Genomic DNA, 19943 nt, shown 5'->3' with positions numbered 1-19943 from the left:
CAGGAAATATTTCAGAATCATTATAATTCTTACTAATTTTAGATTATTTTGGGATAATTCATTATTAATTTTCTAAGATTTTTTTTTTTACTCTGGTGTATTTTACATGCAAGAGCAAGTTACCTATAAAAATGCAAAGACCATATGGGTAGTTATTTGGTCTAATAGCCTTTTTCTTTCTTTATTTTTTGGCTCCATGTATGAAAAAAAGAGAGCAACTCAATATAAATCATAATTTGTAGTGTACTCATAGTAACAGACACCTGGATTCTCAGTCCAGTGGTAGTCAATTACTTCTCATCAATACTCAGATATCTGGGTATCTGCCTCTTGCTCTGAAGCTGATTTTGGTAATTACTATACTAACAGTGTTACAAACCCTAAACACCAAGACAAATCCATCAGGCAGTTAGAATTTCTAAAGTAATTACTGATTTTATTCAATTTATATTCAACCAACTTCTGAAAATATTAACGGGGTGTAAGTGGCACCTTTATTCATTGTGATGTTTTCCCATTTTAGAGCTATGGAAACTGGAACACAGCAAGGGGAGTTAACTTGCTCAGGGTTCCTGCTCACCCCAGTGGCACATGTTCTAGGACTGGGATTCCTTGGGTCTTGACTGGAGCTCCTTTTTCAGAATCATTGGGGTTTTGTTGCTTCTTCCACTGTTATTGCAAAAAAACATGTTCCCCTTAGGAAGTCTGAGTCTGACTTCGTGAAAAGGAAACAGTCTGTATTTTATTGTGTCTTTCCCTTGTAGAGAAGAGTAAATAAATGCAGTGTAATAACACAAGTATACAACTTGAACCCCTAGTCCTTAAGTCTGTCTTCTTTGAGAAGCAGTGTGAGGAGCCTCTTCCCTCTCCTTTTGTCTTACTACTGTAGTAAACTTAAATTAGTTATACTTTTTCTTCACATTTCATGCTGCTCAAAATTAAAGAGCTTGTGGTTCTTTTTCATAGAAGTGGGTTTTTTGTTCTTTTCTAACACACTTGAGAAATGTATTGTAACAATGAACATAAAAATATGTTGTGTCGAACTTAAAAAAATCATAGATTTGCATAGCAATAATCAACACAGACATTTCCCTTTTGTGCTTTTGTTCATCTTCTGCTGGTCTGGCAGGAGTGTGAATGCATGATAAAGGATGTGTTCTGCAACACACTACCTAGTTGTACTGCATTGGCATTTATTATCCTTTCTAGTAGTAAATTAGGACTTCTGAATTTACAACTGCTAAATAGCAAGAAATTGTTACAGTAAATAAATTGTTACTGGAAGTAAATAGTGATGTTTTCTGATCTTTGTGGTGATATTTCTTTCCAGAGTGATACAAGACTACTAGGAGTACTTGGGACCCCTGGACTTAAAGGCCAGAAGGGAGACATTGTAAGCATTTGGGATGAATTTGAGAAGTTTCAAAGTGCCTATCTGACCTGTCCCTGCCACTCTTAACACAGTGCGCTTTATTTTATCTATTGCAATGGGCTTTGAAGGAATAGATTTTTGAGGTGACTGGCACTTTGATCTGTGTAGTCCAATATCCAACTCATCATGCTATCCTGCAGTGGCAGCATATGATCCTTCCTCCTCTAGCATAAGTAGAAATGGAAAATGCTGGAAGAATTATGTGTGGTTTCTATAATGCCATCTGAGAAGTCAAATGAGCTGCCCTGCCAGTTATGTGGGAAAGACTCTGAAAAAGTTGAAATTCAGAAAATATTTTGGATAGTAAATAATTAATATTTAAGTGGTTTCTCTGTAACAAGGAGACTTTCTATACCAAAAATACTCATAGACAGCCTCTAAAAATTGCATGGATGTCAAATTCTGAATCCACACCACATAGCAGTATACTGTCTATAGTTATCTGTCGTGTATAAACAGCTAACTGATACTTTAAAAATTACATGCCTTTCAAACTTGTAAGAGAAGAGTGTTGTGGGTATGTGACAGAATTGACAACATTTTATTGAGAAGCCTGCAGATCTGCTATAGAAAACAGTCATTTAAATTCATTTGCAGATGTTTAAAGCTCGATTTCCATTGTAACAATAGTTAAGATTTTGTGGCCCACACAGAACAAAGTGCAGTTAAAGAAGAGGACAGGTTTATTTACATTTGTCAGAATACAAAGATTTTAAATATAATTTTTTTTTAAAAGGGTCAAAAAGGAGAATTGGGAATGACTGGTGCAAAAGGAGAAAAGGTGAGTCAATTCCTTGCTTCTGTGCTCATGTGTTATACTAGAAGTTGATTTAATGTACTGATTATGAATGAAATCTTGTAAAATATACAATGGATCAAGAAAAAATATTTGGGCATAGGAAAAGTTGCCAGTCTCTAAATGTCCTTAGTACTTTATTCAAGCCCCTCCTTGGGAGTATATTTACATATGCAAGAAAATTTCCCTGTTTTATTAGCTCACAAAGTCCTCAGCTTTAAAAACATTCATAATTTTACTTAATACCAGTTTAAAATTATTTTTATATAAGTTTATAAATTCATCTAATTATCAAATTCATGAGACTGCCTCATGAATTAGATGCCAGTCATACTTTTTCAAGTTACGAATGTGATCTTCAATACCTATATGGAAAAACAAGAACCTTTAAATTACTAAAATTTACAAATTAACTTTCTAATTTAGTATCTTTTGGTTTAAGCATAAATTTTACTGTATGATTGGGGGGAGTATTACTTGGAAACAGGTGTGTATTTTGCTATTCTAGGAACATGTACTGCCCATAGTTCTTCATCTACTGATTAATAAGTGTTTTGCTATTCAGCTGTGAGGCTTCTTGGTTTCTTTGGTCATATCCTTCTATATAAATAGTTTTCATGCAGGCAGAAAAGTTATTTTTACTCTGTTGATATCACAGATTTATGATTTTGTGTGTTATAAAGCACTTGTGTTTGACAATTTTTCAGATTTGGATGCATGATTACTCTCTTTAGTTCATGTTCCTGACCCTCCCTAATGCTCCTGCTTGAAAGGATCACAGATGTCATGGTCTTGGCATCAAATCAACATCATCCCTCAAGCAAACTTTTGTAGTCCATATATTTGCATTTTAGAGAGTTTTAAGATGGCCAGATTTTCCAGGACACTTCAGCAAAACCAGACATATGTACTACTTGCCATTTTAAATAAATCTGTGTTAATCTCTTTCCTACATTTCCTTAGGGAGAACCTTCTGAAAAAGGGGACAAGGGAGATCCAGTAAGTATAGCATGTTTTGAACTGATGTGAATAACGTATATTTGAGATTACTCTCATACCATATTCATTCTGTAATTCTTTTCTTTGTAGACATTCATTAGGTGCAGGGATTATGTGGGACAGCATAGGTGCTGTCCCGTTCTTACATATGCATGACGGTCTCACAGGTTATAAATAAAACAGAGATGCCCTGTTCTTCAGCATTTCTGTTGCTGGTACAGTCCATGAACTGAGTTAAAAGCTATTTTATTAATCCCTGAAGGTTCTTTCTTTCAGCTTTTTCCCAAAGTTTTATGTGGCCTGAACTGTACTGTTTTCATGCCATCATATGGCATTTAACATCAGGCTGTTCTCATACAGCCATTTTATGTGTGCAAAACTTTTTTGTTATTTCAAGGCAAATTTTCAGAACACTCATTCTGTAAGAGTCTCTTTATCTATGTTACTCATTTTAAATTAATTATTGTCCTCTCTTACGATATTCGACAAAAGCTAGTTATGTTTTTTAACATAAAACTCAAGGTTGCTCAGATATTTGTGATTAACATACTATAATAACCAAAATAAGTCCTACTGTAATAATGTGTAGTTTTGGAGGTGAATACTGAGTACCAGAAGAGATGTAGTGGTGAAGAATAGGCTTTTGACTGGAAAAGCTCTTAAAAATATATAGTGTTTTCAAATATTTTTCCTTTAAAACACTGGGAAAACTTGCAAAAAAATTAGGTTGCAAGAGGAATGCCTTTCAGAGTTTGCACAAGGCATCAGAAATTCATTAACATGTTCTCAATATTTAAGTTTGCAAACTGTATTACAATATTTTAAGGTCGCAAATTAAACTCTTAGTTGATCTTAGTTAAACTTGTAACTTCTTATGGTTGTATTTGCTATTTTCAGGGAGAGACTGGAATGGAGGGATCAAAAGGAAATAAGGTATTTTTTGACTTGTACACACTACATATATTGCCAGTATACGTAGCTGATACTGGGAGACATAGCAGTAAACTTGGATTTTTTTTTTTTTCTCCTCAAACAATATCATTAGGGTGAAATGGGAGATCCTGGACCACCTGGTCTTATTGGAAATCCAGGATCAAAGGTAAGTGAAAGTTATTTTATCCAATAGCAATTGCATGCTATGCTGTTGTATAAGAGGACTCTGATGCTATCAACTCTTTACTTAGTATTAATGGGCAAAGAATGCAAATAGTTTATATCAAAAGTTTGTGCTTGGATCATGGCTATTTTACATAAAATTTACATTTTACCTAAAGTTCTTGTTGGTCTCACTGTCACTCAGAAAGGAATATTTAAGTTATTTTGTCACTCAAGAGTATGAGTACCCATTTTGCAATTCGAAATCCTCTGGTAGCTGGGTGTGTGTATTCTCTTTATCCATTAGTAGGGCAAGGAGTAGCCACTGCCAGTACTTTAGTAGTTCCTTTGTTTAATCCTATGAGACAGGAGGTAATGTCAAAGCAGTCATGGCCTTACTTTGAGTCTATCCTCATAGGCAAACTCAGAAAGTGTGGACTGGATGAGTGGACAGTGGCTGGATTAAGAACTGGCTGAACAGCAGATCCCAGAGGATCATAATCGGTGGCACAGGTCTATTTGGAGGCCTGTCACTAGTGGTGTCCAACACTGGGCCCAGTCTTGTTTAACTGGTTCATCAAGGACTTGGATGAAGGAGCAGGGGCCTCCTCAGCAAGTTCCTTACAACTCAAAGCTGGGAGGAATGGCCGATACCCCAGAGGGCTGTGCAGCCCTTCAGAGGGACTATGACAGGTTTGGAGAGATGGGCAGAGAAGAACTGTCTGAAATTCAACCAAGGCAAGTGCAAGGTCCTGCACATGGGGAGGAATAACCATAGGGGACAACCTGCTGAAAAGCAGCTCTGTGGAAAAGCACCTAGGAGTCCTGGTGGACAACACCATGAACCAGCAGTGCCCTTGTGGCCAAGAAGGACAATGGGATCCTGAGCTGCATTAGGAAGAGCATTGCCAGCAGGTTGAGGGAGGTGATCATGCTCCTCTACTCAGCCCTGGTGAGGCCACATCTGGAGTTCTGTGTCCAGTTCTGGGCTCCTCAGTACAAAGGGACATGGAGCTCCTGGAATGGGTCCAGTGGAAAGCAACAAAGATTAAGGGACTGGAGAATCTCTCTTACAAGGAAAGGCTGAGGGAGCTGGGCCTGTTCAACCTTGAGAAGAGGCAACTGGAAGGAGACCTCATCAATGTCTATAAGTATCTAAACAGTAGTGTTGAGGTTTCCAGGTCCTTCTTGGTGGTGCTGAGCAACAGGACAAGAGGCAAAGGACAGAAACTGATGCACAGGAAGTTCCACCTGAATAAGAGGAAGAACCTGTTTACTATATGGGTGACTGGAACAGGTTGCCCAGGGAGGTTGTGGAGTCTCCCTCACCGGAGATATTGAAGAAACTCTGGAACGTGCTCTAGAATCACCCTGCTTGAGCAGGAAGTTTGAACAAGATAACCCTCTGCGGTCCCTTACAACTTCACCGATTCTGCAGTTGTGTGATTCTGTAAAGAAAGTAACTGAAGCACAAGCATTCTTGAGAATCTCTCATGATATCTTGAAGTGTATCAAATAAAGGTGGAATTAGGAACTGTTAAATCTAACTGCCACCCAACACTATTCATGTTGGATAGTACCTGAACTTGAGATCATGAAAGAAGGCTGAGTGAGAATGGATGTGGCTATAGAAGCCACAAAATTGTTGTCTTAAAAATGATTCTTGAAATCTTGATTTGTTCTTTTGTTATGTCTTTCCCTTTAGGTATTCCATTTGTATTTATTTCTATTTGCTTTATATACATACATTGGATTTTGTACATATCGATATACAAGACTTATTGAACTAAACATTAGAGTAAGGGAGAATGAGCCAATTCTGTACTTCTTACTCCATGTGGAAGATCATTCTTAATGCCAGATGTTTTAATGTATTTATATATAAGAATGCTTTACATCATATTATTTATTGACTTTTACTTCAGTTGTGTATTGTATCATTTCACAGGGACTGCAGGGCCCTCCAGGACCTGTCGGACCCAGGGGACTGCCAGGAGAAGTTGTACGTATTGTGCCATTTCACCGGCTGTTGCAGTGTGGTGTGTGAACTGTTAGTCAGTGAACAGTGCCACAGATGTTACCATAGGTGCTCCTTTTGTGGGTGCTACTGTAGTTATCAGGTGTTGAAGCATAGTAGGATGGGATGCCTCCCTCAACAGGCCATTATCTTGAATTTCAATAAACCCGCTATATCCTGCTTCTGACACTGACGGCCTGGAGTGGATCTGGATAGTGGGGTTTATTTAAGAACCACTGAAATGACAGCTTTTACCCTTCTTGCTTATCTCTCCCTCGTCCCCCTGTTAGTGTTATGTTCGTTGGGTTCTGGCTTCCCATTCCAGCAGGGAAACCATTGCTTGGCTGAGATGGTTAAGCAACAAGTTGTCTTGGTATGTATTGTGCAGCTGCTCACAGTTAGCAGGCACAGATGTTACTGGGCCAGGCTCCCCAGAGATGCAGTGCGCTTGTGGGTACGAAACTGGTGGGTTGGGAGTGTCTAGCAGTGGTACTTCCCAGGAGAATTTGAATGTTCCTGTAGTTATTGCACTTTTGGGTGCCCCACATTCAGGTCTGCCAACTGTCAAGATGATGGGGGTCTCCTTCATGGGGATTTTAGTGTACCTCCTACAGTTATGCCACTGGGCAACAGGCTGATGGGTCTGCTGGCTGGTTGGGATTTCTCAAACTGTAGGCACCTACCCCAAGGTGCAGCACATCTGTAACCCTTGTGCCTCTGGGCAGCGGGAGCACACATGGAACGTCAGTCCAGTCTGGTTTCTCCAGGAAATTGTTAGCCACTGTTCTACTAAACTTGAAGCTGCCCTGGGCATTTAATTTGACACCCACATATAGTAGAAGCCTCTCCTGGGGCAGTGGCTGCCTGTGTCCCTTCCACATTATGGCACAATCCCTCTTTCAGTGTGCAGACAACTATGTTCTGCCTGATTCCCTGTCTTTCAGTCCACAACACTAGTGGTGTCACATAACCTAACAAGTGGTACCTACTCCCTCCTCTAGATTCTTGTACCTCCCTTCCTCCATAAACCATAAAATGGCTTTTAAGTATCATTTTGGAGGTAAGAGTAGTTAGATCCAAGAAGTGGATCAAGAAAAGCAGACAATAAAAAGCTTAGCTTTAGCCTGGCAGTTCAGCCACTCACTTGAAAAGGAGTGGGATTTCAGTCATTGCTCTGTGTGTGGTTTTGGTTTTTATCTTTTTTCTACCAACGGGAGCATCTAGAAGCTGGTGTTGCTGCATTTTGTCTTAGGCCTTTCCACACATGCTATGAGACTACATTGTGGAAGAGAACTCTTATTTCTAACAGATTTCTAAGTCATATACCTTATTAATATTAAAATACCCTTCTGAGTGGTATTTTAAGCTGGCAGACTTTTTATTGGTGACCTGTTAAAAGTCTTAGGGATATAAGTGAAATGACCAGTGGAGTACAGCATTTTCAGCTCTTGACAGGGGAAAAAGCCACTAGTATTTAAATCTGCATGTAGTCATTTTATATAGTGTTACTTAATGACCATTTCTTTATATCTTATTTTCCTAATCAGTTGAGGCATATGTTTTTTCAGTTGTGTCTGATTTACCTATCTTCAATAGTTTGTAAGTCTTATCTGCTGTGCTTCTTTATATGTACAAATCACCAATCCTACTATGAAAGATAAAAAATACTTATTTCTCTCTTGCTTGTGTTGCCATCATACCACTTGAGTTCATAATTGCTGTTTTTGAAACTGCTGTTCTGATGAATCTTTGCTCAAGAGAACATTATGAACAGATAAATACTAGTTATAATATATGTAAGTCCTAGATATAGATGATCCTGAAGACTCATATTTGTGCACAGAATTCTAGTTGTCTTAAAACACAAATTTAAATATATTATAGACACTGTGCTTAGCTCCAAGCTTCTTGGTTTTTTATCTTCTAAAGATGAAACATTATAGATTAAAAAATATAGTAATTCATTTTATGCAGTATGATGAAAATTATGAAAGTTTGAAAATCATTTTACATCAACTTACATTATCAAAGAGGCATCTAGCAAATAAGAATTACTTCTTTTGTTTTCCTAAGAAATGACTTCAGCTTGGTCCAACCAAAAAAAAAAAGATAAATTTGGGGAATCCTTAGAAAAGAAGAGAGAGAAGAGAGACTGTATGTATTTTATGTCAATGTTAAAAGTAGATAGGGTTGGCCATGATCACTAAATTTAAATTTACATATTTTTTTTCTTTCTTATCCTTTTAGTTTGGATGACTGGGTGAAATGGGTAGATGTCTGTCTGTATTAAGTACAGAATGCAGCAGAGAAAGCTGCTGGACGTTCACTACTGGCATGAAAATGTTGTCATATGTCAGTGTTCACAGAAATGTTTTACAATGAGAAGAAAAATTAAAACAATACGCATTTCCTTGTCTTTTTCTTAGAAAGTTCATTTTTCAGTCCGGCTTAAGTTTCTTATTTAGATTTTACTGTTCAGTTTGGGCAATTTTATCCTTTACTGTGAAAATTACTGGTATTCTTAACAAAACACTTGGCTAAATATTTGGTTGAATAACATTGAAGGGTCATGAAAAAAGTTTTCTGTATTTGTTGCAGTATAGTAAGAGAACCCAATTAAGCCTTACTTATTATTTAAATAGTTTCTATTTAAATTTTAATCTTTTTCATTTATCTTCATTTCTCTGCATTTATAATAATCCTTCATGTAAAGGACAAGGGAATATACCAAAGTTAAAATCAGAATGTGAAAGATGAGAAGACTTAGACAAAAGAAAGGCTGGAACATACTTTATTTACTGAAAATGTTTGACGTCCATTACATATCTAAAACATTTAAAGGGATTTGTTGGATTAACTAATGTGAAGGAGTGGGAATTCATTGAGGCTTTTAAGATACTGGTTTGAATAATTAACTAGTAAAGGAAATCATGCAGCCCTCCATGGGCAAAAAAGATGAGACACTTACTTAAAATTCAAGTTTTTATGTGCTACTGCCTTCCTTGAAAAAAAGATTGATTTTCAAGACTTGGAATTACTTTGAAATAGAAGAAATAAACCTTTTGGTCTCTGCCATTCTGCCCTGATAGCATCCAGAAAATAACCTCTATTATTACATTTTAACTTAAAGAAAAATTATTCATATATTTAATTAAATATATAATATAAATATAAAATAATATTTAATTAAGGAAGCATTCATTAACTTATAGTCTTTATTTGGGGTCAATACTAATGCACAGTAAATATTCCAGTGTAAACTAATTTTCATCTGTATTTTTAGGTAACTATTAAGGGAATAGCTATAAAAATATACAGTTACATTTTTATTAATTCCAGGGCTTACCGGGAGAGCCTGGGATACCAGGAAACCCAGGAATTAAAGGAGACAAGGTATGTTTTAAGTGTCTTTAATTAAACTAGATATGTTAAAGCATTTTAAATTTTCACTTCAAGAGTAACCTTCCATTCTTCTATAGTGCATCTGTGTGGCTGTTGTATGAAGTGACTTTAAAATGTACCAGCAGCAACCCCCCGTGTCTTGGAGGAGAAATATCTCTGCATTTGGAGATGATTCAGGCCAGTTTGGCAACCCAGTTGCTCTTTAGATGAATAATTTAGGTAATATTTCAAGGAGGTTGGACTGTGCCCTTACATTAAATCTGTGCAGTGCAGAAATGTCAGTTCAGGTCCTGACTACAGAACAACCTTTCAGTGTAATGTCCTACCCAGACTAATGTGTAAAATCCCACTTTGCAGTCAGACATATTCATCTTGGCAGAGCTCTAGGGCAGCTACACTGGCTCAGATGTGAGCCAAGGCTGGATCTCTTTAGGACATTGTATTTTGCTGTGCAGAAATGCCTTAGTTAAAATTCAGCTACATCAGCAAGAGCTAGAAATTATGTGTGTATATACTGAATGTAAAGGAGGAGAAAAAAAGAGGATATACAGGTGTGCTCTGAGCTGTGTAAGGCATTGTGGCATTTATACATTGTGGGGTACAAGGGAAACCAATAAAATCCAGTTTGAGGAAGTGAGCTGAAAGAAATGCAGAGAAAATAACTGGAACAAGCACAAAAATGTAATCATCTTGCAAAATGGGAAGTGGTGGATTCCGGAAGAATCACAGAGAATGTTGCAGGAGCCTGTAAAAGACAAGAGGACAGCATAACAAAAGGCACAAATTTACTGAGTAAGCATCAGGAGTTTAGAGATATGGAGCAAGTGACACTGCATGTATTGAAAAAAGGAACAGAGGTGTAAAGAGGAATACGCTGAAGACCCCAGGTTTAGCACTAGTGGTTGCTAGCTGGGGAGAGACAGCTGTTTTTTCAGCTGTTGCTATGAGTTAGTTGGCAGGGTTTAATGATAACCTGCGTATTAGGAACCTGGGGAACAAGAAATGCAGATCAGATGCATTGCAAATGTGTGGAAACCAAGAGAATAGTAGTTATAATTAATGGTTACATGATCCATGTCTCCAATTCTGTAACTTTTTGAAGGAAAGTATGAGGGGTTTTTTCTTCTCTATATCTTCTCAAAGTACTGGCACTTTCTGTGATAACCTTGATAATATATAATATCTAGAGTTTTTTCACAGGGGAAAATTCTCACATTTCAGTTAGTGATTCAAGTTTATTTTGTAGGGTGACCCTGGTGGAATTATGGGACCTCCTGGTCATCCAGGTCCAAAAGGTGATATGGGGCCTCCTGGACCAAGTCTGCCTGGAAGACCAGTAAGTTCATAATCTGAAAAGACTTTTTGGCTTTACTTCCTTCAGGGGCAACTGTGAAAGAATTCTCACTGTGCAATGAAAGTAATCATAGAATGTTTTGGGTTGGAAGATACCTTAAAGATCGTCTAGTTCCAAACCCCTGCTGTGGGCAGGGACACCTCCTACTAGAACAGGTTCCTCAAGGCCCCATCCAACCTGGTCTTGAACACTTCCAGGGATGGGGCATCCACAACATCTCTCAGAAACCCATTCCAGAGCCTCACCACACACAGTAAAGACTTTCTTCTAATACCTAATCTAAACCTAGTCACTTCCGATTTAAAGCCATAAAGCAAGTATTTTTTACTGTAATTTCAAAAGTGAAATATATTTTACAGTGGTATTATAAGTGCATTACAATACAGTCTAGAAATTGTGTAAGAATCCCACAAGATCCTAGTGACACTGGCACTAGTAAGGAAGACATGTAAACTTGTCGTAGTTCATTTCTAAGGGCTGGCTAATTTTGGCAATTAAATTCATCTAGTGTCTTGGATTTCAAAACATAATTTGGCTTTTTCTTGGTTTTTTCGTGTTTTGTTTTGGGTTTCTTTTAGGGTCCCACTGGTGTTCCTGGAAATCCAGGTCCAAGGGGGCCAAAGGTATGCAAAAAACATTATTTCTGTTTCTAAAAATATTTTTTAAAAGACAATATTGTAGTTTACATTTTCAGAGCTCTTGTGATGGAAAGCCTTGTACCTTTCACAGGGAGAAAGAGGACTACCTGGTGTACAGGGAGCACCTGGGGAGATGGGGCCGCCTGGAATAGGCATTCAGGGATCACCAGTAAGTAAACCAACACCCAGAATTTGGGCTTCTCGCTGTACATCACTGAGAAAATGCAATAAGCAAACAAAGCATAATAAAAAGCCATGAGCTCCCTTCTGGCTCAACTCCCAACTCCCAGTTTGCCTCAAGGGTTGCTGTGCAGTTTAAATTCAAACACGAAGGGAGCTGATGCAGACATCTAAAGCATTCATGGTAAATAATTTGTACAGCAATAACTGTTTCAGTTATTCAGCTTGTTTCCCAGGGTTCTTTCTTTTTAATGCCATTAAGTAAAGTCATCTGCAGTGTCTTCAGAGTATCCAGTAAAAAAATTTGCTGATGCTGATGGTGTAGCCAGTAGGTGGTCCATGGTATTGCAGGAGTTTTACTCCAGTGACTGAGGCAATCTCTCTTCAGTCAACCAATGCTTATCGGCTGACACAAATCAGTTTATGGACAGTGCTCCAGTATAAGGAGAAAATGTTTGTGAAAGGTGACTAGACATTCACCCTGAATGTCTTAATCTAAAATAATAATCCTTAAAGATAATTTTTTGTTACAATATTTTTAAATCTGAGTTTTAAAAATTGCCCACTTATATCTAAATTTTTATTCAACTGCTCAATAGATTTTTTTATTAATCTCCTCGCTAAATATCAAGTTTCACCACAGATCATTAATTTTTGGAATTTCTTGCCTAAAAAATAAGCATTCACAAAGTCTTGAGGTCTCTCATTTTGGCAAAATTAGATTTGGATTTAAAGCCAAACCTTAAAGCAAGCCTTTCTCGAAGTGAAAACTGCACAAATATCCCACATTCAGCATTTTTTAATGAAGTTCATCTCCCTTATCTCAGAAAGTGTAATTACTGATTATTTGGAATTTTCTTACAGGGTCCTATAGGTCCAACTGGATCAGCAGGTGTGCAGGTAGGGTAAAATTTTCTCCTTAATACAAAAACCATTACTTTAGTTTAAGAATTTTGCAGGAAATGTATTCTTATATCCTAAATGACCTTTTGTGCTCTTAGGGCCCTAGGGGACCTCCAGGATTACCAGGAACTCCAGGTACTCCTGGAATTAATGTAAGTGACAGTTTTATATCTATACAAGAAAAAAATAATGTGTACCTCATAAATGATTTAAGGCCATCAAGTTTTACATTTGTTTCTAGGGCACTCCAGGAAGAGATGGAAAGCCAGGACTACCAGGCCCTCCAGGTGATCCTGTATGTATACAGGGAAAGCTTTTGTATTTGCTTTAGTGAAAATATTTTAAATTTATATGAGGTGAGATGGCATAGCAAGTCTAGAAGAACTAGTGATATGAAGATAAAGTGGAAATATTTCCTTGGGAAAGACAGGAAAACCATCATGTTACGTACCTTGGTCCCAATAAAACTGAGCCTGTCTTCATGATGTTTCTTTAAGCAAGAAAAAATGCTTAGAATTAGTTACCATGTAGTTAATGCTTATCAAAAATCATGGATCTGAGTGTCTCTCAGCAGATTATTGTCAGACTTGGAAAGAGAGGTCTCTCCCATGCTCAGTTATTTTCAGTGATTTAATTTGATTTGGGTAAGTAGATAAAAATCTGAAATTGGAGTGGGAAAGATTGCTTGGTTTTTGAAGATATAATCAAAATTCAGAGGCTGTCTGAAGTCAATAAGATTTAACTCGAGAGAGATGAGGATAAAGTCCATAATAAGGAAAACCTAAAATCCTGAAGTAGAATATGTCTGGAAGGCAAAGCACATTGTAAACTAAATATAAGTAAAATATTTGATGCTGCTATTAAACAGACAGGTCTAAATGGTAAAACTCACGAACAGCATAAGTATGGCATTTTGCTCTCTTGAAATACTCTTCTCTTTGGAAAGAACATTTTTTTGGAATGAAGATGTAGCAAGCAGGAGTGAATCTGGAGAATTAGGGCCATTTTAACATTTTCAAAATCCCAGCATATATTATACACTTATTCAGAGATGGGCACACAGAGTTATGGCTCTACAGAGTGTGTTTGCAGTCAGGCTGGAATTGCCTTACACACAGAGAGGAGGAGCTGTGTGGCACGAGCACAGTCTACTTGCACTCGTACATGTATGCCCTTTGCAGCTGGGGTTAGGACCCTTTCACACTGAGGGTTTGGGGTTCTGTGCCATACAGTGATAGAGCAGCTAAAATAAAAACATTAGAAAAGAGGAGAGACTGAGGAAATTATGCTTCTAGTCCAGTAGGAAGACCAACAGGCGACACAGTAACAGCCCATCTAGCTGTAAAATATCATAAGGAGAAGGGTGAAAAGTCAGGCCATGCATGTCGTTGTTTTCAAGTCTTGTCACAAGATTTAAGAGCAGGTGATCCTGTCTATGTACAGTTTACCTCTGTGCAGAGGATGAACTTCACACCTTACATAACCATGACCTTAAGTTGTGTTAGATGGTGTTGTCTCACCCTAAAAAACACCTCAGCATGCTCTCAAAGGTGGTTATGCCACCCTGTAGAGGGTGTACTCCTGATCATATTTCTGGTTAATTATGTTCAGCAGTGTGTCTCTTGAGCTGATATTTGACACTCATTAACTGGCAGTTTTTAGAATACGCTAAAAAAAGTGCTTATGTTTTATTTTTCTTCTTCAAGATAGAAAGAATTGAAACAGGCTGAACAAAAACAGTTACCTTATTTTGAATATGTCTAATTTTATAGTATGCCCAGGATGATTTTAGATTTAGCAATTGCCAGATTAAATGAGAATTAGTCAGTGGAGAGTCTGTTTGTGAATGAAGCTGATGATAACCGGGACAATGAGTTTTTCACAGGGAGTCTTTAAATATATGTTTAATGGCAGGTGTTAGAAATCTGGTATGTGCTTCAGTACAGTATAGATCCACTGACTGATCTTTAAATGGGTCAGCTTTGGTAGCAGTTTAGCAGTGGCACCAAGGAGTTACACATTAATTATGAATGTTTAAAGGCAGAAAAAAATATTACGTATGTTGCTCATGTTGCTGTAGCTGTATTATTCCCAGTGTCTGAGATAACTTACTGAAGTTAGCTTTGGCATCTCCAGAATTTATGCTACAGTTGACAGTAGAGTCAAAGCCTAGGAGAAAGGAGGAGGAAAACAACTGAAGTTAATCTGGTGAGAATATAAGGCATTCCAGTAACATTAAGTTGCTGCTGATATGCTACAAAACCAACAATATTAATATGTTCAGGAGTTATGCTGTTATCAGGGTTTGAGAAATTTCATTGAATTTGTAGTGAAGAATTACAATTGATAGGTTGGATAGACTGTGATATTTAACTGTCTCTGAAAACCTGCTTTTTCTTTCGAGTTTTCATTAAAAAATAGCTCCAACAAATATATACATATAATCAGCTCTATGTGTAACAATATAAAGTTTAGAAGCAATGAAAACATTAGAATTAGTAGTGCTGAGTAAAGCATTAACTGCTGATGCCTTTTTTAATTTCAGGTTGCACTTCCACTTGTGGGAGACATGGGTGCTATACTGAAGGTAAATTTTTCAGAGATGAAACATCCTTTTTTGATATAAACATGCTTTTTAAACAAATATGTGCAGTTGAGAGCTTCTATATGTTCAGTTTTGATTTACGGGGCTAGCCTAGAAGCCTAGAATAGTATTGTGATTTTTCTGTTGATTTTTTGTTTTGTTTTTTAAAGATACACAGTAAAATGTATTTTACAGAAATTATGCAAAATAGTGTTTGAACAGCATGTGAGGTAGTATCCAGGAAGTGCCTATTCAGCACATCCGGTCCACAGTATGAATTGCTAAAAATATGCCCTGTTCTCCACCTTATTTTGTAGCATTAACTTCAGTAATATACCACATGGGGAAAATAGTCTAGATTTCCTAAGACATTATTTTGAAAAATAATGAAATTTTGAGTGTTCTCCAATATTCTGAAATGAAAATTGTGCTCGGGAGGATTTCAATATGAAAAGCACACATCATTTCTACTGCCCTTTATTAATACTTGTACTTAGGGTTTATTGACTTTCTCATTTCCAAATCTGATTTATTTTAGGTCTTTCTTTCTGTTTGTAATTGTATTCTCTTTCTGCTGTACATGCTCTTTTCAGAGCTCTCTCTCTTGCTGATTCTTTATGCGTCATTCTTCATTTCTCGGTGTTTTGTGGTTAGTACTTCTGTATGACTGTAATTTAGCTGGCAAATGCTTCTCTCAGCAATGCTGGGGTCATTTACTTTTAAATAACTGTAGATTTGAAGCTGCAGAGAGTAGCAAGTAGCCTTCATCTCCACCTAATCCTTAAAAGGAAGATGGTCTGCTCGAACCTAAACAGAGGTGCGTCTGGGACTATCCAAAGTGAAGCTAAAAACATGTTAGCACGATTTGAGTATAGAGTGTGAGAGGGGGAAAGGAAAACAAGGAAGTCTCCCTGAACAAGTATACGGTTTAGAAGAAAGCAAGGACTGAAGAGAAGGCTTTGGGGTAAAATTGAGGGCTGGTCAGAAAGGCAGGAAGGAAACAGTGTGTATGGATCAGTCTGCACGGATCAGATCAATGTCATAAAAATATTTGTTTGTCACTTTGTTTTCTGTCTGCTCCACAGGGTGATCCTGGCACAAGAGGTCCTCCAGGCATTCCTGGTAGAGAAGGACCAAAAGTAAGTTTTGAGGAGAGTACTTTTCTTTGCTTGGTTGCTCGTTAAAAGCAAAAGGTCAGATTCTTCCCTTTACCAGACTTGACTTTTTGTCCCTGTGGCATTGAGCAGCCTAAAGGTTCAAATGATTTTTGTTTCAGGCCTCTTCATGTGTCAGTTTGCCTCTTCTCTAGGCTGAGTGAGCAAAATAGCCTGAGTTGAGTCCCAGGCCTGGATAGTTTTTCTGTGTCATGCCTCCATTAAAGCTGTCTCAGATTGGACTGCCCAGCAGTGCGTTGCTATCTATAGACTCATTTTAGGTGAGTCACTCACACGAGAATCCTGAGGTGAAGAGGCAAACCTCCCATGTCTCCCTCAAGTGTGCAACACAGCTGGACCACCCTGTGCCTTTGCTGTTCCCATGGGAGTAATGCAGCCATTTCCCTGGGACTTGAAGTTTCACTGACATAAATCAAAATCCTGTTTCACTGGAATCGAATCAAAAGCCACATGGTTTGGCATATAGATATCTCCTGTCACTGAGCCTAATTCCATGGAAGTGAACTTTCTCCATTTCAGCAAGCATTTAAGCTCTTTGGTGCTAATGTCTCCATCAGGCCTTTTGACTAGTTTGCCTCCTAGATACAAACCAGTCACTTCATTTCACCTTGCTGGAAGGTATATTTTAAAGCTTTCAGATAATTTTGAGCCTCTGCTTTCTGTTTTAGGCACTATGGCTGTAAGGACATCATGCTAGCATATACTAAATGTGGGTCATAAAATGCCCTACAGAGCATGAAATTCATTGTTCTCTAATAGGAAGTATTTGTTTGAATGTTATGTTTTCATAGGGAAGCAAAGGTGAACGTGGATTTCCTGGGCTTGCAGGAGAAAAGGGTGATGAGGTAAAATTACTTCATTTCTACAGCAGTTGCGTTTTTCTTACCTGAACTGAGTAAAGACCTAGACTGAAAATGAAATGCTCAGAATGTTATTTAGTTCTTTAAAATTGTTGATATAGTCATGTATTGCTATAAATAGCCCTCAATTCTGATTTTTCAGAAAGATTAAATGTTATTAGTCAATTAAATAACACCCTTTAATTTTTGTCTGCGAATTTTTGCTCATTTGTATATTTTAAAGCCTCACATACATTTACATGCTAATTTTTAAGGATATAGGATAGAGCAATAAATAGGCTAATGACAACTATTTTCAGAAAATGCTTCATGTCTATAACATATTTGCTTTCATTTTGTTGGTTCCCCTTTAGAATTCACTTTTGAAAACTTTCCATTAAGCAAATAATCTGATGGGAATAGTAATAGCAGCAACTACTATTAGGTAGAAACTGAAAAATATTTGAATAGGCTGAATTTAAAGTATTTAGAGTATTTTGCATCTCATATTACATTCTTGGAGTTATTTTTATGTCTTTATGGAGAAGGAAAAAAACCCAAATGACTTGTGGTGCCAAATCCAAAATAGCTGCTATAGCTTTCATTTTAAATTGAAATATTTGCAGTTAACATTTCAAGAGCAATATCTGTGCAAAAACAAAAAAAATAATAACATCACCTGAGCAGAAACTGTTAAGCAAATTAATCTGGATAAATGAATTAATTTCTTAGTGGTCTTAGCCAACTGACGAGTTAAAATAAGTAGCCCATTAAAAAATATGTGGTGAACACTTCGAAACTCTGAAATACTTAACTGCATTAAACACATACTACTCTCTCGTGATGTAGGAGTGCTGGTTGCAAGACACAGAATCTGGAAAATATGAAAGCAATTTAGAGTGTATTGATTGAGGGGTTTGCAATTCTTTATAAGAATTTCACATTTCTTTGTCACTAAGGCCATGATATCTTAAGAATTTTTAAAAAGTAGTAGCATGAGAGAATAGTTAAAAAAAAAAAAAACGTGTTCAGCAGGATCCTTGGCTTACAAAAGTAAAAAATTATATGAGGGAAAAAAAGATGCAGTTCCTGCTACTGTTTTGCCCCAGAATTTAGCATGTTGTCAGCCTAAAGTATCATGCTTATTTTTTCCTTTGGTTTTACATGATATATAGAGCTTATTAGGCCTCTGATTCTTATAGAAGCAAGTGCCTCCTGAGATGGAATTCAGAACATATTCTATAAAAGGCTGGGGCAGCCATAAGGAAATTTCATACAGAATTTTACTTAAAAAATAAATGGGAAAGTAACACGTGTTTTGTGAGCCGTATAGGATACCTCTACCTGTTAACCCTAGCAGGATGAAGCATTAGCAAAACAATTTTGACAATTCAAATACTATTAAACAGTTGAGACCCAAATAAGATATTGCAGGGAATTAAGAAGGTAATAAGGTAAGACCAAGTTTATGACTGGCAGATATTTTAAAGGAGTGTAGAGAAAATCCACTGTATGTTTTTCATTAACGCTGTGTTAATAAGTCAGTTACTTACACATTTCCTCACCATTTGAGAGCTGGTTAGCTGCCTTAGCTCTGATATTTTCGATGTTTTAGAGCAGCTTTTGAATATGACATCGTGAGGGTGCAAGTGAATCTTTTTTTCAGAAACATGTATGAAGAGGTTTTAAAAGTAACTTTTTTAAAAAATTTTTAAACTTTTATTTATATTATTTTGTTGGAATGGGAAGAAATGGGAAGAACGTGTGAGAAGCCCACGTGAAGCTCTTTGAAATATGCTCATTAACTTCCATATGCTTTCCAGTCACCCTTTTGCTGAACTTGTTATCTTCATTTTCATAGCACTTCTTTTTTTCAGGGGAGGTTTTTTTTAATATGGGTAGTAAGAATACAGAAAATGTTCCTTTGGCTTCATATTAATTTTCCATGTAAATGTACCATCAGAGTAAAGGAGTTCAAAAGGAACAGAGAGCAGCTTAGCAGTTACCTTGCCACTCTGAAAAGCTGCAGAGGTGGATCAATGTCCTCTGTGCACAGGAGCAAGAAAGGAAAATCAATGTCTCTCCATCTCTACATTTTTGTTGATTTATTTCTCTCTGAAGTTTTTCCCTCAGTCTCTCCCTCTGAGCACCTATTTCCAGGCTGCTGACTTCTGTGATTTTCTAGGCTGCCTCCTTTGCCATTCCTTCTTAAACACTACATTTAAAATGAGAAATACACCTTTTCTGAGGGGATTTTTCTTGTCAAAGGATGGACAGATGAAATTAATCATTGCTTGGAAGTATCTATTTCTCTTTGTGGGTTATAGAGAGAACCAAGAACGTCAGCTCTCGTTAGTGCATGACTTTCACATGTCTAAAATTGCACCTAAGCCTGGCGTGGCAGAGGAAAGGCTTTCAGTGACATACAGGATTTTCCCAAATCCCATCTCTGTCCCCTGTAGTGAGTTGCACAGCTGTATGTTTAGTAACTGGATACCAGAGTCCATTGATTTTTGGACAATCAAACAG

The 19943-nt window shown here is 37.2% G+C and overlaps 1 protein-coding gene across 1 annotated transcript in view; it reads left to right on the top strand.

Moving 5' to 3' along the window:
* The window catches only part of COL19A1 (collagen type XIX alpha 1 chain), a gene marked incomplete at its 5' end in the record, with an annotated part of 177366 nt that overhangs the window by 131629 nt on the left and 25794 nt on the right, over nucleotides 1–19943 (top strand). The window contains 16 exons of the mRNA XM_082276862.1: nucleotides 1331–1393; nucleotides 2169–2213; nucleotides 3192–3227; nucleotides 4125–4160; nucleotides 4273–4326; nucleotides 6271–6324; nucleotides 9679–9732; nucleotides 10988–11077; nucleotides 11674–11718; nucleotides 11825–11902; nucleotides 12778–12813; nucleotides 12915–12968; nucleotides 13058–13111; nucleotides 15362–15403; nucleotides 16486–16539; nucleotides 17367–17420. Coding sequence (XP_082132988.1) covers nucleotides 1331–1393; nucleotides 2169–2213; nucleotides 3192–3227; nucleotides 4125–4160; nucleotides 4273–4326; nucleotides 6271–6324; nucleotides 9679–9732; nucleotides 10988–11077; nucleotides 11674–11718; nucleotides 11825–11902; nucleotides 12778–12813; nucleotides 12915–12968; nucleotides 13058–13111; nucleotides 15362–15403; nucleotides 16486–16539; nucleotides 17367–17420 — 849 coding nt within the window. The remainder of the gene's footprint in view (nucleotides 1–1330; nucleotides 1394–2168; nucleotides 2214–3191; nucleotides 3228–4124; nucleotides 4161–4272; nucleotides 4327–6270; nucleotides 6325–9678; nucleotides 9733–10987; nucleotides 11078–11673; nucleotides 11719–11824; nucleotides 11903–12777; nucleotides 12814–12914; nucleotides 12969–13057; nucleotides 13112–15361; nucleotides 15404–16485; nucleotides 16540–17366; nucleotides 17421–19943) is intronic.

Source organism: Coloeus monedula, assembly GCF_965178545.1.
Source record: "Coloeus monedula genome assembly, chromosome: 2".
Classification (NCBI taxonomy): domain Eukaryota; kingdom Metazoa; phylum Chordata; class Aves; order Passeriformes; family Corvidae; genus Coloeus; species Coloeus monedula.
Note: the sequence above shows the minus strand (reverse complement) of the source record. Positions and strands in the feature narration are given on the sequence as shown.